General features: G+C 35.4%; 1 protein-coding gene across 2 annotated transcripts in view; it reads right to left on the bottom strand.

Annotated features, from left to right (window-relative positions):
- The window catches only part of sox5 (SRY-box transcription factor 5), a 242,290-nt gene that overhangs the window by 50,447 nt on the left and 174,495 nt on the right, over positions 1 to 17,348 (bottom strand). For both annotated transcript variants that reach the window (XM_028815694.2, XM_028815700.2), the window contains exon 9: positions 12,756 to 12,899. In XM_028815694.2, the coding sequence (XP_028671527.1) occupies positions 12,756 to 12,899 (144 nt within the window). The remainder of the gene's footprint in view (positions 1 to 12,755; positions 12,900 to 17,348) is intronic.

Here is a 17,348-nt window from a genome sequence, read left to right as displayed (position 1 = left end):
GTTAACATTTACTCATTTTGAAATATGTTTCTTTTCTGAACCAAATCTACTCATCTGCTCAATGGCTCTTAACTTAACACTAGCTTTAGTGTCTATCTTCCCTCTTTTCTTGAAGCACCTTGTCCAAACCTTTTTAGAACCAAGAGAAATAATATTTCAATATAACCCTAACCTCTACAATTAAACAAAGGTCTAATCCCATGTTGTCCATTTGCTAATATGCCTACAGTATATTGTACATATGTTTGTTTATCTTGTTGTATAAAAATGCTTTCAATAATTTATCCATGATATGCACAAACATAACTGGCCAAAGTTTACTAGGTTTGGCCTGGTTGTATTTTATATTACCACTTGATTTAGTACTGCATTAACATTCCTTGAGGCAATTGAGCATTTTTCTAATTTCTCATAGGTGAAAGTATAAGAAAAATATTAAGTTAGCGTATGCACTATTTTATTTTCTGTATGTTTCCTCTTATTTTTCATAATACATTTCACTTCCACCTTGACTTTTCATTTACTGCTAAACAATGAAACAATTCCTTAGTTTTGACTTCTGCATTTTCTTTTACTGCCTTTTACAATTTGTAGATTAAATATGGTCACTTACTGTTATTTGTCTTATCTGTGGTATATAATTACCTTTGCATTCAAAATATCTTTCTTATATTGTACTTATCAACAGAGAAGATATTTACATTTCTTATTGTTTCTAAATTTTGAGAAGAATTAGTCCAGTATAGTACAAAGCATAACTATAATACTTACACACTACTACTCAATTGTCTTTACACAGAAACAAATCTTCTGCTTACTTTAAGACGTTGTTATGTCGACTCCAATATGGCAGCTTTACTGTTTATGTACTTGCTATTCGAAAATATTGTGAAGATGATATTATGAAGATTTATGCTATGTTTGCCCCATATTCTAAAGACACTGCATTTGGCAACTGTAAATTTTCACTATATGAGTGGGTTTAGATGTTTGTATGCACATACAGCATCCTGTAATCCATCCTGGGATTGTTCACACCATGAGATAGGCTACATCTCTTCATTACAGAGAACTGACTAAGCGGGTTAGAAAATGAAAAGATAACTGTAATGGTTACAAATTTCTAGAGACTGATCTCATCCTTAACTACTGCATAATACTAAACCTTCACCGGCCTAAATTCTCTTGAATGTTTTTACATTCAGAGAAATGAATCTGATGTCAGACTATTATAATGACTAGAAACTATAAGTGAATGAGTGAGGTAGTTCAATTAAGTGGTCAAATATTGTATTATTAAAGTACAATAAACACTTTTAAAACTCCTTGTAAACTTGTGTTAGAAAACATCAGAATTAATTTTTTTTTTGCTAGCAAACCTTCTAATGACTATCGATGTTAATCTATCATTTTCCTGTCCAACTTCTTTAATCTATGCCTGGGTTGCAGGATATCTTAGCACATTACTATGGTTGTGTGGCAGTTAATTATGCCATATTATGCTTCAGTTCTAAAAAAACTCCCTATTTTTTTCATCCATCCATTTATCCATTTTCAAATCTGTTTAATCTGTTAATAATGTCACCCTATCTGAGAAGCATAAAAGTTTAACTTGAAGAAGATGTTAAAAAGTTTAAATTGTTTGTCCTAAATATGACAACATTAATGTTGAACAGTACACATACTAGCAGGGTACAATGCACTATACTGTAGTAGTCGTAAAATTATTTAAGAAAAATATGACTACCAAGCAGCAGTTACTTGAGGTAAAGAGATAATTGTGAAATTTAAGCAAAGGCACATATATGGAAAAGGACAATCACGCAGCTAAAATACAGTTGTGGAAAATGATACACTCTATTAGCATAACAAAAACAATCTGAGCTTTTAATAGTAAAAAAACTTTATTTGAATCTTGTGTTTTTATATACACTTAAATGAATAATAGCTTACAGTAAGCTATTTAGACTTTTCCATTTTTTTCTTATTCCAAATAGGCTGCTGTACCCAGAGTTGGTTACATTACCACTGGTTCCCCATAATGCAGAACTGAGTAAACAGGTTAGAAGATGGATTGTGTGGTATAACGGGTCCACAGCTCATGTCAAAAGGGACAGTTTTAATTAAATAATCACCGCACTCACGGTTTAGTGTGGTGTGTGTGTGTGGTGGACTGGTTCTCGGGGAATTCGTGATGCGGGCAATTCTCACTTAAGTGCACAGGTGAGGCGTCATCCGCATCCGTAATTGTTCCCAGGAGCTGCTAATTGCCACAGCTGAGCCACATCCCCATAATATTAAATAGAAGCGCCAGGCGGCTAGCAGGGGATGAAGAATAAGTAAAAGAAAGAAACAGAGGTTGCAGGAAGCAGTGAGGAGAAAGCCGGAGTGTGTGAAAGTAAGAGAGTGCAAATGAATGAGCACTCATAGGCAGCTGGACAGTGAGCCCTAGCGGGGTGTTTGGCCTACACCTAGGGCAGTTGGTGGTGGTTGCTCCCGCTGAGCATTGCGAGGAGCGGGAGTGACCAGCAGAAGGATGAATCACCGTGGAAGACGGTGGGAGTCGGGAGGCTTGGGTGATGGATTCCACAACGTGAGCGTCCTGGCCATTGGGGAACCTAAGTCTCGGTCTGGAAAGTGTGGAACCAAAGCCAGGGATCGGGAAGCCTCCAGATCAAGAGTGAGAGAGAAGGTCAGCTGCTGGTAGGGCAACTCTCCTGCTGCGAGGTACAGATGGGAGAAGCAGGGGAGCCGCCAGGTAAAAAGAAGGCACCGTGCTTTGGATTTTAAAGAGACTGCTTCCAGCCGTTGTTTTAACCTCGTTGTTTTTAAAGAGTTTTTCTAATGGATTTTAACTTTCACTTCACAACTGTTTTATTGGAATATTTATTTAAGGAATTAATGTACTGCACTATTTATTTGAACACTTTGTTTTTGATTGTTGTTTTGTTGGTGTTTTAATAAAAGCACTTTGCACTTTTTACACCATCCCCTTGCTCCATTTGTTGTACCTCACTGCCAAGCTCATCGGTGACATTACCGATGGTGTCGGGTTCAAGGGCTCCTAAACACAAGATGGGAGCATGGAGCAGAACCTGCATAGTCACAGATGGATGGAGTTTTACAAAATATTTCTCAGACGATATGGTAACCAGTATAAGATTTAATATTTTTTGTTAAGGAGTAAGCCTTAAGATTATCACATTCCAAACTCAACAATCTGTCTGTGACCCTTCTAAGTGTACAAGTGTGTAACAAATTGTGATGGGGGAAGTGAACAAATTCATTTAATTAGGCTGCACCATCTTCTAATCATAATGTCAGCATCTCCCAGCTTATTAACACTAATTAGCAGATTCAGACCTGCTCAGAAGTGGTTTGTGCTTCTGTACTTAATAATTATTTTACCAAGTATGGTAAAATTAATATTACCATACGTTTGCATTTTTTTCAGTGCAAACATTCATACTATTGAGGATGACTATCAGCAAACCTTTAATGAACTCTGTGGAATTATCTTCATATGTAAAACTCAATTGATCCAAACATTCACATGCTCACTAAAGTAAAATGTTGTCATTGCTTGACTCTTAAATTAGCCTTTTTTACCTAAAAATGTGTCACTCCTCTTCTTCACTTATCCCTGCCTTTTTCATGGGCTACACTTATATAACATGGCTACTGCTTTCGTGTGAAGGACCCTGCATCTGTTTTGTAAAATAGCTTAGGATTTTGTTTACAAAACATTAACTATTGAAGTGCTTATACATAAAATAAAGATCGACTCCCTGCTGTAATGAAAATACCTGTACAGTACACATAACATATTTACATGTTTGTACTGTGTATTACAATTCAAATCATTGCTTGTTAAATGAAAGAAAAGAATCCACATGTTAAAATGGTCAGCTTAGATGAGTTGCTGACCAGCATTTCCTCCTTACCCTTATAATTTTAAATAATGCAGTCATTAAGACATTTTAGTTTTCACTAGAATTTTATAAACATACAGTAGATACAATTAAAACAAAAAATGGCTATTGTGTACAAGTAACTAAGGCTTCATTGCTATTTATGAAGCCAGCATATGTATTACAGATGATGTTTTTTTGCAAAGCTCTTGTAATTTCAATGAAAAAAAAATCCATGAGGGGGATGTTGGCCAATCTGAATAATGGCAATGAGAAAGAATTACCGTGATTGGCCAAGCATTGTGTGAAATATATGTGTTACTTGAAAAGAGTGTAATTATATTCTAAGCCAAATGCCTTGAGTCTGTGATCAGAAAAACAGCAGGTAGGAAACTTTTCTGTAAGAAATCTATAATGAGAATACAAAAGGTATGATTCATATACTGTTATCTAAAACATATTAAAAGCTAAAGGAAAAAAGTTCACCTCCCATTTTCCTTCAAATGCAGAATAAAGCATATGTATAGTGTAAAAATGGTGAACTTTGAGGAGTTATTGCAAATCAAAGATAAAGACTGCCTGCCAATGAAAATCAATAGCAATGTGTAAAATTTGTAAGCCAAAGTAACATATATATTTTGTATCATGTATTGTTACATTTTAAATAGATGCACATATGAAAATACAAAGCTGAGGAAGTTGAGTGTGTGCATACTTACGTATCTGTGCAGACACAAATATTGATTGTGGGAAAATGGGAATATTTTGGACAGGAATCATCATTGACTGGTTAACATTCACACCTATTGTGAAACTGAACTAACAAACATTTCAGTAATTCTTTATAAATCATGAGAGAGAAAACCTTTTTGATGAGTGTAGGTAAGATTCAGGTAAAAGCAAAATAAAATTAAATTCCTCAAGAATGATCAATACATTTTTAATGCAACAAATTATATTTCAACACTAATATAGTACAAGTAAATAGATAAGTAATTAAATGGTAGGTAAGCAGATAGACAGAGTATCAGTATGGTAATTTGGAGATAAAGTCTGTCACTGAAACATCACACACAAGTCAAAGAACCAGGGCATGCTCATTTTCACAATACCAATTTAGTGTGGCCAACTAACCTAACTCATCTGGCTTATATATATATATATACACACTACCAATTTCATGAAATCAAGGCATAGAACAAATACATAATGTCAAATAAATAAACTCAAGGAATCATTAAGTGTACACAATTTTATTCAAATATTTGATTCATTAAAGTAGCCACCTTTTGCTGATATAACAGCCAATATAACAGCCATAAACACACATGTGGCATTCTTTCTTTAAAGGAAATCAAAGTTTCCAGAAAGATCTTCCCAACACTTCCCACAAATGTGTTGCACTTGTAGGTTGCTTTTCTTACACCTTTCTGTTCAGTTCATCCCAAACTAACCCAATGGTGTAAGGAGACTGTGCAGACTATTCCATGTTTTGACGTGTACCTTCTTGTTCTTTTCTTTTAACGTAGTTATGACTTAGCCTGGAGGTATATTTTGGGCTTTCTTATTTTGTCCTCCCTGGAATTGCTTTCTGCCACTCGCCTTGTTAAAGCTGCAGCACAAACTCTCCTATTCACAATAGAAACTGAGACTTGTTTTTTTCAACCACTGTTAACACTAGAATTACCAAAGCTTACGAGAAAACTTGTAAATCCGGCCCACCTTAAATCCACTCATCTCCATTCAGCATCTTTTGTCTTGTAAATGTGTCGATAATCCCAAGCAGCCTGGTATACCATCCCCCCACCGCCGGAGAAACTGTAAAAACCTCTCCTAACTGAAGCCTTGTTTACAAGTGAGTCAGGTACCTGGGCTAAAAAAATATATTGTTATTCGGAACACATGCATTTCACGTGTGTTCTGTGTCTACAAAGATCTGTGTAAGTGTAAGATGACAGGAAATGTTGAACACATGCCTAAAAGACAAACTTTTTCCATGTTTTAGTACTACTGACAAAATGTAGACATGAAGTATATAATGTGTGAAGACTGAAGTCCAAATATCAAAAAAGCACTTTCACAAAAGATACAAGTTTAACTTTCTTGGGTAGTATAGCGGTTAGAGCTGCCGACTCCTATTCAGAAGGTTCTGGGTTTGAGTCTTAACGTGTCCCAAAATAAACCTTTTGGTAGTGAGCTGTTCTTATTGTTACTATTATACAATAAAACATACATTTGATTTGAGTCTGTGATCGCCGCTTTAAATGTATGGTACTTGTAAAGGTTAGGGGTTTTTTAATTCAGTTTTAAGCTCTCAGTCACGTTCACGCTCGCCTCGATAAGACACTGCAGTTTTCAAATAAAGACGAGCTATAACAGAGGTGAACTCAGATCAGAGAAAGCAGTTTGCACGATACGTTGGCAAGCTCTGTAAGCCGTGCTGTTTCTTTGAAGGGCAGGTGATTGGCAGGATGATGCCGGACCTCGTCCTGTATCCAAACAGTGCCATCTTTCGCCTTTACGCCTGGTGCAGCTGCGTTGTTCTTATATGTAAGTGGACGTTTCTTGCGGGGAGGGCTTCTGTTCTCTTTCTCTGATCTGAGTTCACCTCTGTTATAGCTCGTCATTATTTGAAAACAGCAGTGTCAGATCAGGGCAAGCGTGAACGCAACTGAGAGCATAAAACTGAATTAAAAAAACACTAACTTTTACAAGTACCATACATTTACAGCGGCGGTCACAGACTCAAATCAAATGTATGTTTTATTGTATAATAGTAATAATAAGAACAGCTCACTACTCAAAACGTTTATTTTGGGACACTTTAAGACTCAAACCCAGGAACGTCTGAATAGGAGTCAGCAGCTCTAACCGCTGTACTACCCAAGAAATCGTGATAAAAAGCAACACTAACCTGATTTCTTTTTCTTTGCTTATAGTCTTTTTGGGGTTGAGGGATTGGGCATTTGGGGTAGGGGTGGGAGCGCATTTGTTCTGTTATACTTGTATCTTTTGTGAAAGTGCTTATTTGATATTTGGACTTCACTCTTCACAAATTATACACTTCATGTCTACATATTGTCTTTAGTACTAAAACATGGAAAAAGTTTGTCTTTTAGGCATGTGTTCAACATTTCCTGTCATCCTACACTTACATAGATCTTTGCAGACACGGAACACACATGAAATGCATGTGTTCAGTATAACAATATATTTTTTTAGCCTAGGTACCTGACTCACTAATAAACAAGGCTTCAGTTGGGAGAGGTTTTTGCAGTTTCTCCAGCGGTGAGGGGGATGGTATACTGGGCTGCTTGCTGCTTGGGATTATCGACACATTTACAAGACAAAAGATGCTAAATGGAGATGTGTGAGTGGATTTAAGGTGGGCCGGATTTACGAGTTTTCTCGTAAGCTTTGGTAATTCTAGTGTTAAGCTGTGCTTGATGCTGTCGTACAGTGAGGTGCCTATCACACAAGCTGGTGATCCTCAGAAACTTGTCTTCTGACTGGGTTGCGACTTTGTGGCTGCCAGATCTCTTCCAGTTGTCAATTGCCCTTGGATTGTGTAGGAAGCCACAGCCACATTATTCACTGACACTTTGAAGAAGTGAAAAGAAACGTCTACACTTCTAAGGGTAATAATGCTTTGTGTCATTTCATTTGTTAATTGCTGTTTTTTTGCCATTATCACTGGAATATTGTCCAAGTAGTACTTCGGAGGGTGTAGTAACACAGTCTATTCCAAGTCTTCTTTAAGACAGGCAGAGGGGTTTTAAGCAATCACTAAGCTGGAACACCTGCGCAAATTTTTGCATCAACTGGCAAGTCTTAATTTACTTTAATTGCTGCAGAACATCTGTAGGCTGTAACCTATTAGTTATTTCCATGAAGAAGGCCCATTTGTAATATTCTGAAAATTCCTTTTTTTCAGTTTTTGCTAACCCAAACTTTAAATTTAAACCTGTGGCTATTTACTGCTTACCTTTTCACCATTTCAGGTCAATTTTGATTAAATTTGAAGAAAAACTAGAAAAACTGAGGTCCTCTAAAACATTTGACCAGTAGTATATATATGTTATATACGTATATGCACAAACAACATTAATAAATGTATACCAAAATCAAACCTTGTGGCAGCATAGAATGTTTACATGTGTAATACAAAAATAGCTATACATTAAAAAGTGCAAGTACACTGGCCAAAAGATTTTGCTTTTTTAGCTATCTACGCATCATATAATCTGGCATTTTGACAGTTGATTAACTTTTTAAAACTACTGGTTGTCTGAGCATACATCAGTATCAAGAAATAAGTTGAAACTATGTTTAAATGTTACTGACAGGTCACTTTATAAAATATGCCTGGCCTTTTAGGAATGGGGTTAAGGTTAGTATTTACCCTCAATTATTTTACAAAGCTTCATAATATTAAGAAATGAGACTGTAGTCATTTCATAAAGGAATGCTACTTTCATATTTGAAAAACCAATCATAATTTTTTACATTTTTTTACATATTTTGTAAGGCACCTTGTGATTTCTGTGCTAATTATAACAAAAATTCACTTTGTGTTATCCTTACACTACAAACAATGTAATTAATTATAGGAGAAAAAAGATGATTACAAGCTATGTAATGTTGGCCAATTTTAATAGGCTGCTAGTTTTCACATCTTTGATATGCTAATTGATTTTCAGCTTGAATCATGCTTTAAGGACCCGAAATGCTTGTTTTCATTCTTCCTGTTATCTTAATTTTTTAACAAACCAAGAAAATAAGCATTTAAAACAATATCTTACCAAACTGCAATCCAGCATGAGCAAGGTTTTCTCACCTTTTTGTCACCTGTGAAAATGCGATCCTCTTTCAAATCATGGTTTTAAATTTTTAACTGCATTATCTTTTACAGTCTATTCTTATATGTTACATAATGGGAACATTATTAAAATAACATTTCTTAATTGCTATTGACCGATCCCATATATTCATTTACAGGTTTTATAAAGCTGGAGCATAAGGTTAAGCAACTGCTTCATATCGCACAGCAAGGTTAAGATAGGTATCAAAAGTTGGTGGGTTAAAGTCCAGCCTTAGCCACTATGCTCAAGTACTTACTCAAACAATTGAGAACAGAGTGAATAATCATGAATGTGTAGAACATGAGAACGGAGTAATCATAAATAACCACATTTTCAAGAAATGCATTAATAATAAACCATATGTTTTTGGTAATCTAGCGCAATAGTACTATGAAGAAAAGGAGTGGAGAATGGGAAAGAGCAAATTCTTGTTCTCAAGTCCAACCTTTTCCACCAACTGTGGACAAACTGGTGTTAAATCACTAATATCACCATGTGGGTTCACTTATTTGAGTATTTTTTTAACTCTTCATGAACTTCTTTAATACAATACACGTATATTTTCCAGATTATCCTGTTTATTGATATACACTGTATGTAACCCAACATTACACATCTATCTTATCATGGGAGAATCTTATTTTTCAAGTTTAATTGATACTGCATTCAAAAATTGAGACATTCACTCTTGTTTTTTTGCCCTACATTATTTACTGTACAAGTACATGCTACACTGCTTTATTTACTATACCGAATGTGTTTACTGCTTTTGATGTATAGTACAGTGTAGCATACTGCATTGTCTGACATGTGCGCATTGGGGATCGTTTTATGGGTTTGTGATGGAAAAATATGAGGAGGAATTAAGTGTGACTTCACTGCTAAAATTTGTTCCGTCTGTCTTCTTAGAATGAAGTAAAAGGAAAATCCCAGAGGACCACTGAGGTCACGTCCAGTACCTGTGAAGTACTAACTCATCCAGTCATGGAGTTATATAACCTGAAGAGCAATTGGACGTCAATGTTCACATATGGACCATGTTCTGAGAAGCCTGGAGCTCTGTACCTCTGAGTAATTTTTACTTAAAAAAATTACAATCACATATTGTTTTGCTTTGACACGACTATGCAGCAGCTTTGTCCTTTGGACAATATGAGGGGCATCCAACAAGACCCCAACACTGATTCATTTGTGCTTTATCTTTATTTACAGCATATTCTGTTTCTATCTTAACTGCAGCACTGACAGTTGCTTTCTTTGATGATCACTATAAACAATCGAATTTTCAAATTAACTTCAAATGATCATAAACACATGCATTATATAAAGCACATTTCTGGCATCTGCTTGATTTTTGTTTAAATTGAAATCCAAATTGTAAAGTATCAAACAGTTCACTTTCACTTGACTTTAAACAAATGTTAATAAATGGAGTGTTCCACAAAAGATAAGCAAATTTATGCACTTTTCCTTTATGCAGTTTATGGTTCAGCAGGGCATACAAGCAAAAAGGACAGAAAATAACATGCTATTCATGTATGTGGCATCAAAACAACTGCTTTTGTGTGTTCATGACATTTACCTTGTTAGTTTTGACTTTTTATAATTTATGTTGAGAAGTATTCAAGACAAAAAGTGTTTCTGTACTGTATTAATTATTTCAATAAAATAATACAGGGATTTTGGAAGAACACATAGTAAACATAGATATCTCAAGAGATCCATAAACGGTCAGCCTCTACTGCATCTCAGATGATGTTGCAGATAGCAGGGATCTAATGTTACAGTATACAGACCAAACAGCTTTATAATAGTGATAGGATGCAATCAACTGTTTGAAAGAAGTGGTATATAAATATATGATAGCGTCAGCTACTATCTTATCAGGCACTGACTTTTCAATTACCAAGAATCTGTGGGCAATGTAGTTATTCATTTCAGTCATCACTATCACTGAACCCAGAAACCAATAGAAAGGTATCTAAAATGAAGTAGGCCCTATATTTTGCTTTACGGTATGCATAGGATTTTATCAGTATGACCTCTGGCACATTTTATAAACTGCAGCAGCAGACAGGTCGCAGGTCACCTTCTGGTCACCACAAAAAAAAAGATTTATGTTTTGCTAGTAATGCTGCTCTGAACGGTACATGCTGATGCCCTATTGCAAATCAATATGAGCATCCACAAGAAAAGCAATGTAGGAGGTCAAGCAACAAGAGAGCTTTATCTGTGCCTCCTATATTTGACTTTAAAACAGTCATTTCAAAATCTTAAATCTGTTGTTCTTCACCGTCCTTAGTTTAAGACATGTTTTTCAAAGTGGAAATCAGCAGAAAATTGCTAAATAGTGCTAAAAGCAAACTAATCTTGGTCTCATATTCAAGATGAGCACCTTCATTTAATGTATCAACCTTAGGGGGAAATCACTTAGCTGCCTTGTGCCTCAGTCCAAACAGCTGGGTATATAAGCAAAAGACCATGGTAAATGAGGTAGGAGATTCCAATGGGAATTTCCACAGAACATTTTAAATTTAAATTTACATGTCACCTTCAGTTTACAAATCAAGTTAAAAAGCTGCTAAGTGGAGGATTCAGTGAAAAAGTGAGGGTGGAAAAATATCCTCATGTGCAGCAATGTCAGATCTACACATTCCATAATATAACCTAAAACTGCTGCTCTTAATAAGGTTGTACATGAATTATGTGAGCAATAGGTTTCATTTTTCTTGCTCTGTCAAGTCCACACAACTGTGTTGGTCACATGACTACAGAAGCCACTCCATATATATGATAATGCAAGATGAACAGAAACATCTGTCACCCTCTGTCACTCTAAGAACTGCATCTCCTGCTTTTATTAAAACTGAACTGTGACACATTACTTGGCAGGAGACCAAGTAAAATCGATGACTTAGATCTTAGGCCAGGATCTGAGGTCAATGATTGTTCTTAATCTTTAAAAATTATTCTGCTGTCTTTCAACAAGGTTCAAGTGAAATATCTGGGTAAAACAATGCAAAGGGTATTGTTGTATTTCTTTCTGTAAAATAAACATTATTTCTTTCTTTTTTTTCCCCCAAATTCACAGGTTTAAAATTTAAACAATTCATAACAGGTCATGCTTCTTTTTTTGAATTAGAAATAAAAAACAAAAGTTTACTGTTTCTCTAATTTAAAACATGACAAAAATGTTACAGTTGAAAAAGACCAGAATAATTAACAGCCTGTTGGCAGTTTAATGATTATGGTCTGCATATCTAACTATCTATTACATCATTAAAGGGCTGGAGATTAACTGGGAACCACTGGACACTACGGAGGAAACTCTGCATGAGGATGGATATAGGTAAGCATTCTGTCCAAACACCTTCCCTTATAGTCATTGTAGTTTTCTGAGGTTGGTGGGGGAAGGGGCGGTGGTGCATCCATGGAGCTGTGAGATAGCAGCAGTTGTCAGAACTCCTCAAAATTTTCAGTGATATTTCAGTTTTTCATGCATAAACTTCAAAATGATGAACTACAACATTAGTATCCTATCAATTCTTTGTAGGACCAAGACCTTGACACTCATTTGTAGAGCTATAATCACACTGTAAACATAGCCATCCTGTATTCAGCTTGTACTAAGTAAGAGCATAGAATAAGCTGAGCTTGACTATAAATTATTTGTTCCATAATTAGAATTGCTTTGATGCAAACTGACATGTAAGAATCTTTGAAGAACATTTTTAGATATGAACACAATATTAATGCATACCACACTTGTCTAAAATGACCACAGACAAATTAAACCAAAATTATTTGTTAGTACAAAAACAGCATGTAGACTTAATTCATTCTGAAGGCACCCTAAACTGTTTATTGGTAGTACTACTGGCTACTTACAAACAATGCTAAATTACCTGTAAGAAAGTAAATAAGCTTGAAAAAACACCTATTACAATTGTAAAACATAGAGAAATAATGTAATATTCAGTACCTTGGTTTTGGGAGGAGGGGTACCCCTGCATTTCTCTGTTGTGCCACTACTTGGAGAGTGTGTACTGCTCATATTACTCTGTAAGTTTGGGAGCTTGGTCCCTGGGGACACCTGCATAGCTGCTAGCTGTGCCGCATACAGTTGCTGCAAAACAGAAGAGCAGAAAGGAGTGAAGGAAACAAAAACAACATGAATAAATTAATAAAAACCCCATTTAAGTCAGAAAAGGAAGATGTAGCAAAAATGTAAAAGCTATATCAGCCATTAGTTTGTTGATGGCTTTATGTTTTAAAGGCAGGCACTTTTTGGGATAGAAGCTGTCACATCAGCTTGGGTTAGCCATTCCTCTAGGGAGTCAGCAAACGTTACACATGAATGAGAAATGTCCCATCCTGCTGCATTCTGGGAGAGAAACAAATACATGGAAAAATGTATTGAGTGTTATCCCCTTGTGTCACAGGACCAATTTTGCCTCAACAGTTGCAGGAAAAGCCATAAGTAGATTGTCTGGCAAGGTCAAGGTTATGTTGTATTATGTATATTATACAGTATACGTACACTTACTTCACCACCATTATTGTTAACAACAAAACATTTGCAATCCAAAGTAAAACAAAAAATATGTTGCATTTTTTTCTGAAAAAAAAAAAAAAAAAAAGATAAAGGAAAGCAATGTCTCCTTAACATCTATAGCTTAGTCAAGTTACCATTTAAAAAGGCCAGTTCTTCTATGTTGTGATTAAAGATGACTTCAAACAGCTTGGTAACAACGAAGAATCTTAGCTATTATTTTCTTTCCCTAAGACACAATCCATTCTATATAGGTGCATGATTGTTGTTTTATACATGTTAAGAAAAAGGATTCTTTCAAGTTGTCAAAGCAGAAATAAAGACTCAGACGTGGTTTTATTTGAATAACCACTAAAAAAAACAGTGTTTGCAAGCTAAAAGTCAGTTCCTTCTCTTACACAGCAGGCAACAGCGCTAACTGGAAACTAACACCAGTTTATGCAAATCTTAGAATTAATACCTTTTTAACAATTGTTAATTTAATAATAGGAGTAATAGGAAGTATTTATTTCAAATTAGAAAAAAGTTGAAAATTATGGTTATTGGCAATAGTCATCAAATTACACTTGAAAAGAGTACTCGGTTGTCTCTGTGCACGAGCATAAGCTTGCTCCCTGGTGAGGTGAAGCATACAAAATTGCTGACATCTTGTATTCAGACCAGTGGTTCAAAGGGCTTTATTTGCTCTTTGAATTGAGTTCCATTACAGGGCCAGTGCCTATCAGTCAAGCTGGCTGAATAGAAGCATGAAGCAAGTGACAGCCACTTACACACTTACAACGTGCAGCAGCTGAGTGGCTGAGCCTGCGCCAAGAGGGACGGAAGCAAGGATGCAGATGAATATAAAGGAAGTGACACTTGTGTCCCCTGGGGCAGCCACAAGCAAGAACGGAGGAGGGGAGACAATAAGAGTGAAAAAAAAAATAAATAAAAAATAAAAAAATTAGTAAGATTGTGGCAAGGCAGCCAAATGTAAATGTTAGCCATAAGCAAGACTGTAAGACATAGTGTTTGCCAGAGAGGTGTCTTTGGAGCTGAAAGTGCTAACTGAGGCTGACAGATTCTAGAGTCCTTTGGTTATAATATAGAATTGTGACATTTTTTGATCAGTATTTAAGTCCTTTATATTTTGTAAATCTCCTACAATTAACTTTTTCCTCTTTTTGTTCAGATTAATTATAAATAGGAAAATGTCTTTCTTTTGAAACTGACAAAAAAAAATACAAAACAAGTATTTGCTCCATCTAAGATATATTTAAAAAAAGGCACATGCTGATAAAATATTTATCCCCTTAACAATCCCATTTTATATTCAAATGCTCAACCAGGTGTAGAATTTCACATATACAATATTATTAAGGTACAGTATAATCTAGGATTCCAAGGGTGCAGGGTGACTGACATTAGATAAGTTTTTCTTTTTTTTTTAATGACTTAGTCAAAATGTCCAATCTAGGAGCTCAGGGGGCATTTGCATTTTCTTTTTGAAGAGCTGCAAGGACAGTACAGTTAGTCAGCTGTTGTGACATCACACCTGTGGGCGGTGGAGCACTTGATGTTTATGTTAACTCCCCCCCTCCACCTTCATACACAGGGCATGTGCGATAGCAGGCAGTCGTCAATAGTGCTGTTAGCTCAGAGAAAGAAGCCAAGTAAATGACTGGCAAAAATCACAGGAAAGGAGAGAACGCTGCTTGAAAGAAATGAAAAGAGTGGTGAGGCAGAGAAAAAATGTGTTTGAAAAATACTGAAAAAATGAGAGGGAGTGTGAGAAGAATTTAAGGCAAAAAAAGTCACAAAAATGAAATAAGTCATCTGTACACAACAGATATTTTTCTGAGTTAATTACAGCAAGGGGCATGTGAAAACCAAGCTCTGTTACTCTGTATGTGTATATGAGACCGTATTTGTTTATTTACATTGTTAAATTGTAATTACTTCAACTCCTTTACTGAATGTATAACTGGGTATGGAGCTGTTGTCAAATGTCTAAAAACAAACAAGAAAATTTGCAGTCCAAAGGGTGGCTCAATTCCCCAAAGTCATTTAACACCTAACACCTGGAGCTACAATATTTAACCATGTGATTTTGATGGATATATGTTAATGCACATTCTCACTGGGTTTAAAATCATATCTGTTTAGTTGATACATCTGTTTATCAAAATTCCCAATAAGTGAAATGTTGGTACTTTCTTTGCACTAAAATTAAGTTCATTTTTTAAGATTCAGATTTCCTTTTCTGCAGCCTATAATCTTGGTTAGTCTGTTCAGGCATCTTTAAGTTATAAAATATTACAGGATCAATGAACTTCAATGAACTACAGGAACCATTATTGAAATGTACAATATTTCAGTTAAAAATAAAATGTTTACAATACATTGCTCTATATGCATTTTAATAAAATAACTCAAAAATATTTATGGTAGTTATTATAATACTCTATGGAGTTGCATATTTGATTATATTCACAGCTAATATTTGAACTGCCAGTTGGCTTGACTTAATTCCTAACATAAAATAATGAAAGAAAATTAATAATAAAATAATTATGACATGCCAGGCAACTGGTTTTAGCCCATTATGTGCACTTCTAGTAAAATTGTCCACTAAAAATCACTGTTCCATTGATCCATTGAGAAATAGCATTAAAATCCTCATTACCAAGGTACTGTGCATGTTACAAGGGTTGAACTTTTTAGATGGCACTGTGGCTTCTGTCACTTACCATTACACTTGGCAAAGTCAGCAACAAACTTGCTAGACTAAAAGACTAAAAGGACTGCATGACTTTTATCCTACATGTGGATGGTGGAAGCAACCAAACCTGTCCTTTTCATGTATGTCACTATGGCTAAGAAGACATTGCACAAGTAATCACAATTCAGTTAACTTTTCAAGAAGTGCAATAATTAAGTATACCATAACAAAGTAAAACATGCTTAAGCTTAATTTAAGGCTATGCCAGGGCTCAGGAGTTCTGGATTCCTATTGCAGTAGTGCTACCTACCCAATGTACCACCATATAATAAAATGAGAGAAGAAAAAAAAATAGCAAACGTACCTGTGTTTCCCAAGATAATTTAAGGGCAAACATACTTTTTACATTTTTAAAAGTAGCTCTAATTGATTTGCGTGCCAGTTTACTTTTTATATAACATTGCTGCAATATGTACTTGTTATGTACATTTGCCTGATCTATTATACAGTATGTTATTTGTATTGTTTTGCTTTTTTATCTGCTACATTATGCTATTTATGTATTGGCTGTAAAGCACCTAATGATGCATTTTGGATACAACAGGTCTAACACCTATCTCATTTTATTAGCAATAAGCACAGAGTACAGGGATTGCACATTCATACAGTTACTGCAGAGTTAAGTAGTATGAAATGTACACCCTGCCCAAAGATTGTAGTATTTTGGTTAGAGATGCTGCCTTATTGTCTCAGGATACTGATTTCAAATTCTGACACATTTCTTACCTGTGTAGAGTTTGCATGTGTTTACAGTGTATTCACAGCACACAGGTGTGATAGACTCTAACTTGGTCCTGAGGAAGTGAGTGAGCTCTATGACAGTCTGATGCCCCAGCCATGGCTGACACCTGTGCTCAATCTGCATGGGGACAGGCCCCAGCTCCAGGGATCTAGTGATGAAATTCTAATCAACAAATAGCAAATATAACTGTGTTCAAACTAAATAGCTTTTAAAATAAAAAAAGTAATGGTTACATGAATTTTTATTACAGAGTGCATACCTAGGAGAAATTCAGTAATTTAGTTCTGCACGTAGAGCACTATTTATAATGTTAAACATATTTAAACCAGTAGGCACATGATGACCTATAATCAAGACACATCAGATGATGAAACTTGTTCACTGCTTGTTATATATAAATTGTGCAGTACAGTAAAGCTTTAATCCTGTCTAAATGTGCATTATATCTTAATGGCTATATACTCCATTTTATTAGGAGTGCTTTTAATGACATGTGTAGGAGGATCAGCCTCTCAGGGCC

The sequence above is a fragment of the Erpetoichthys calabaricus genome, chromosome 1 (assembly GCF_900747795.2).
Source record: "Erpetoichthys calabaricus chromosome 1, fErpCal1.3, whole genome shotgun sequence".
In the NCBI taxonomy this organism is placed as follows: Eukaryota; Metazoa; Chordata; class Cladistia; order Polypteriformes; family Polypteridae; genus Erpetoichthys; species Erpetoichthys calabaricus.
This window is presented reverse-complemented; position numbering and strand designations above follow the sequence as displayed.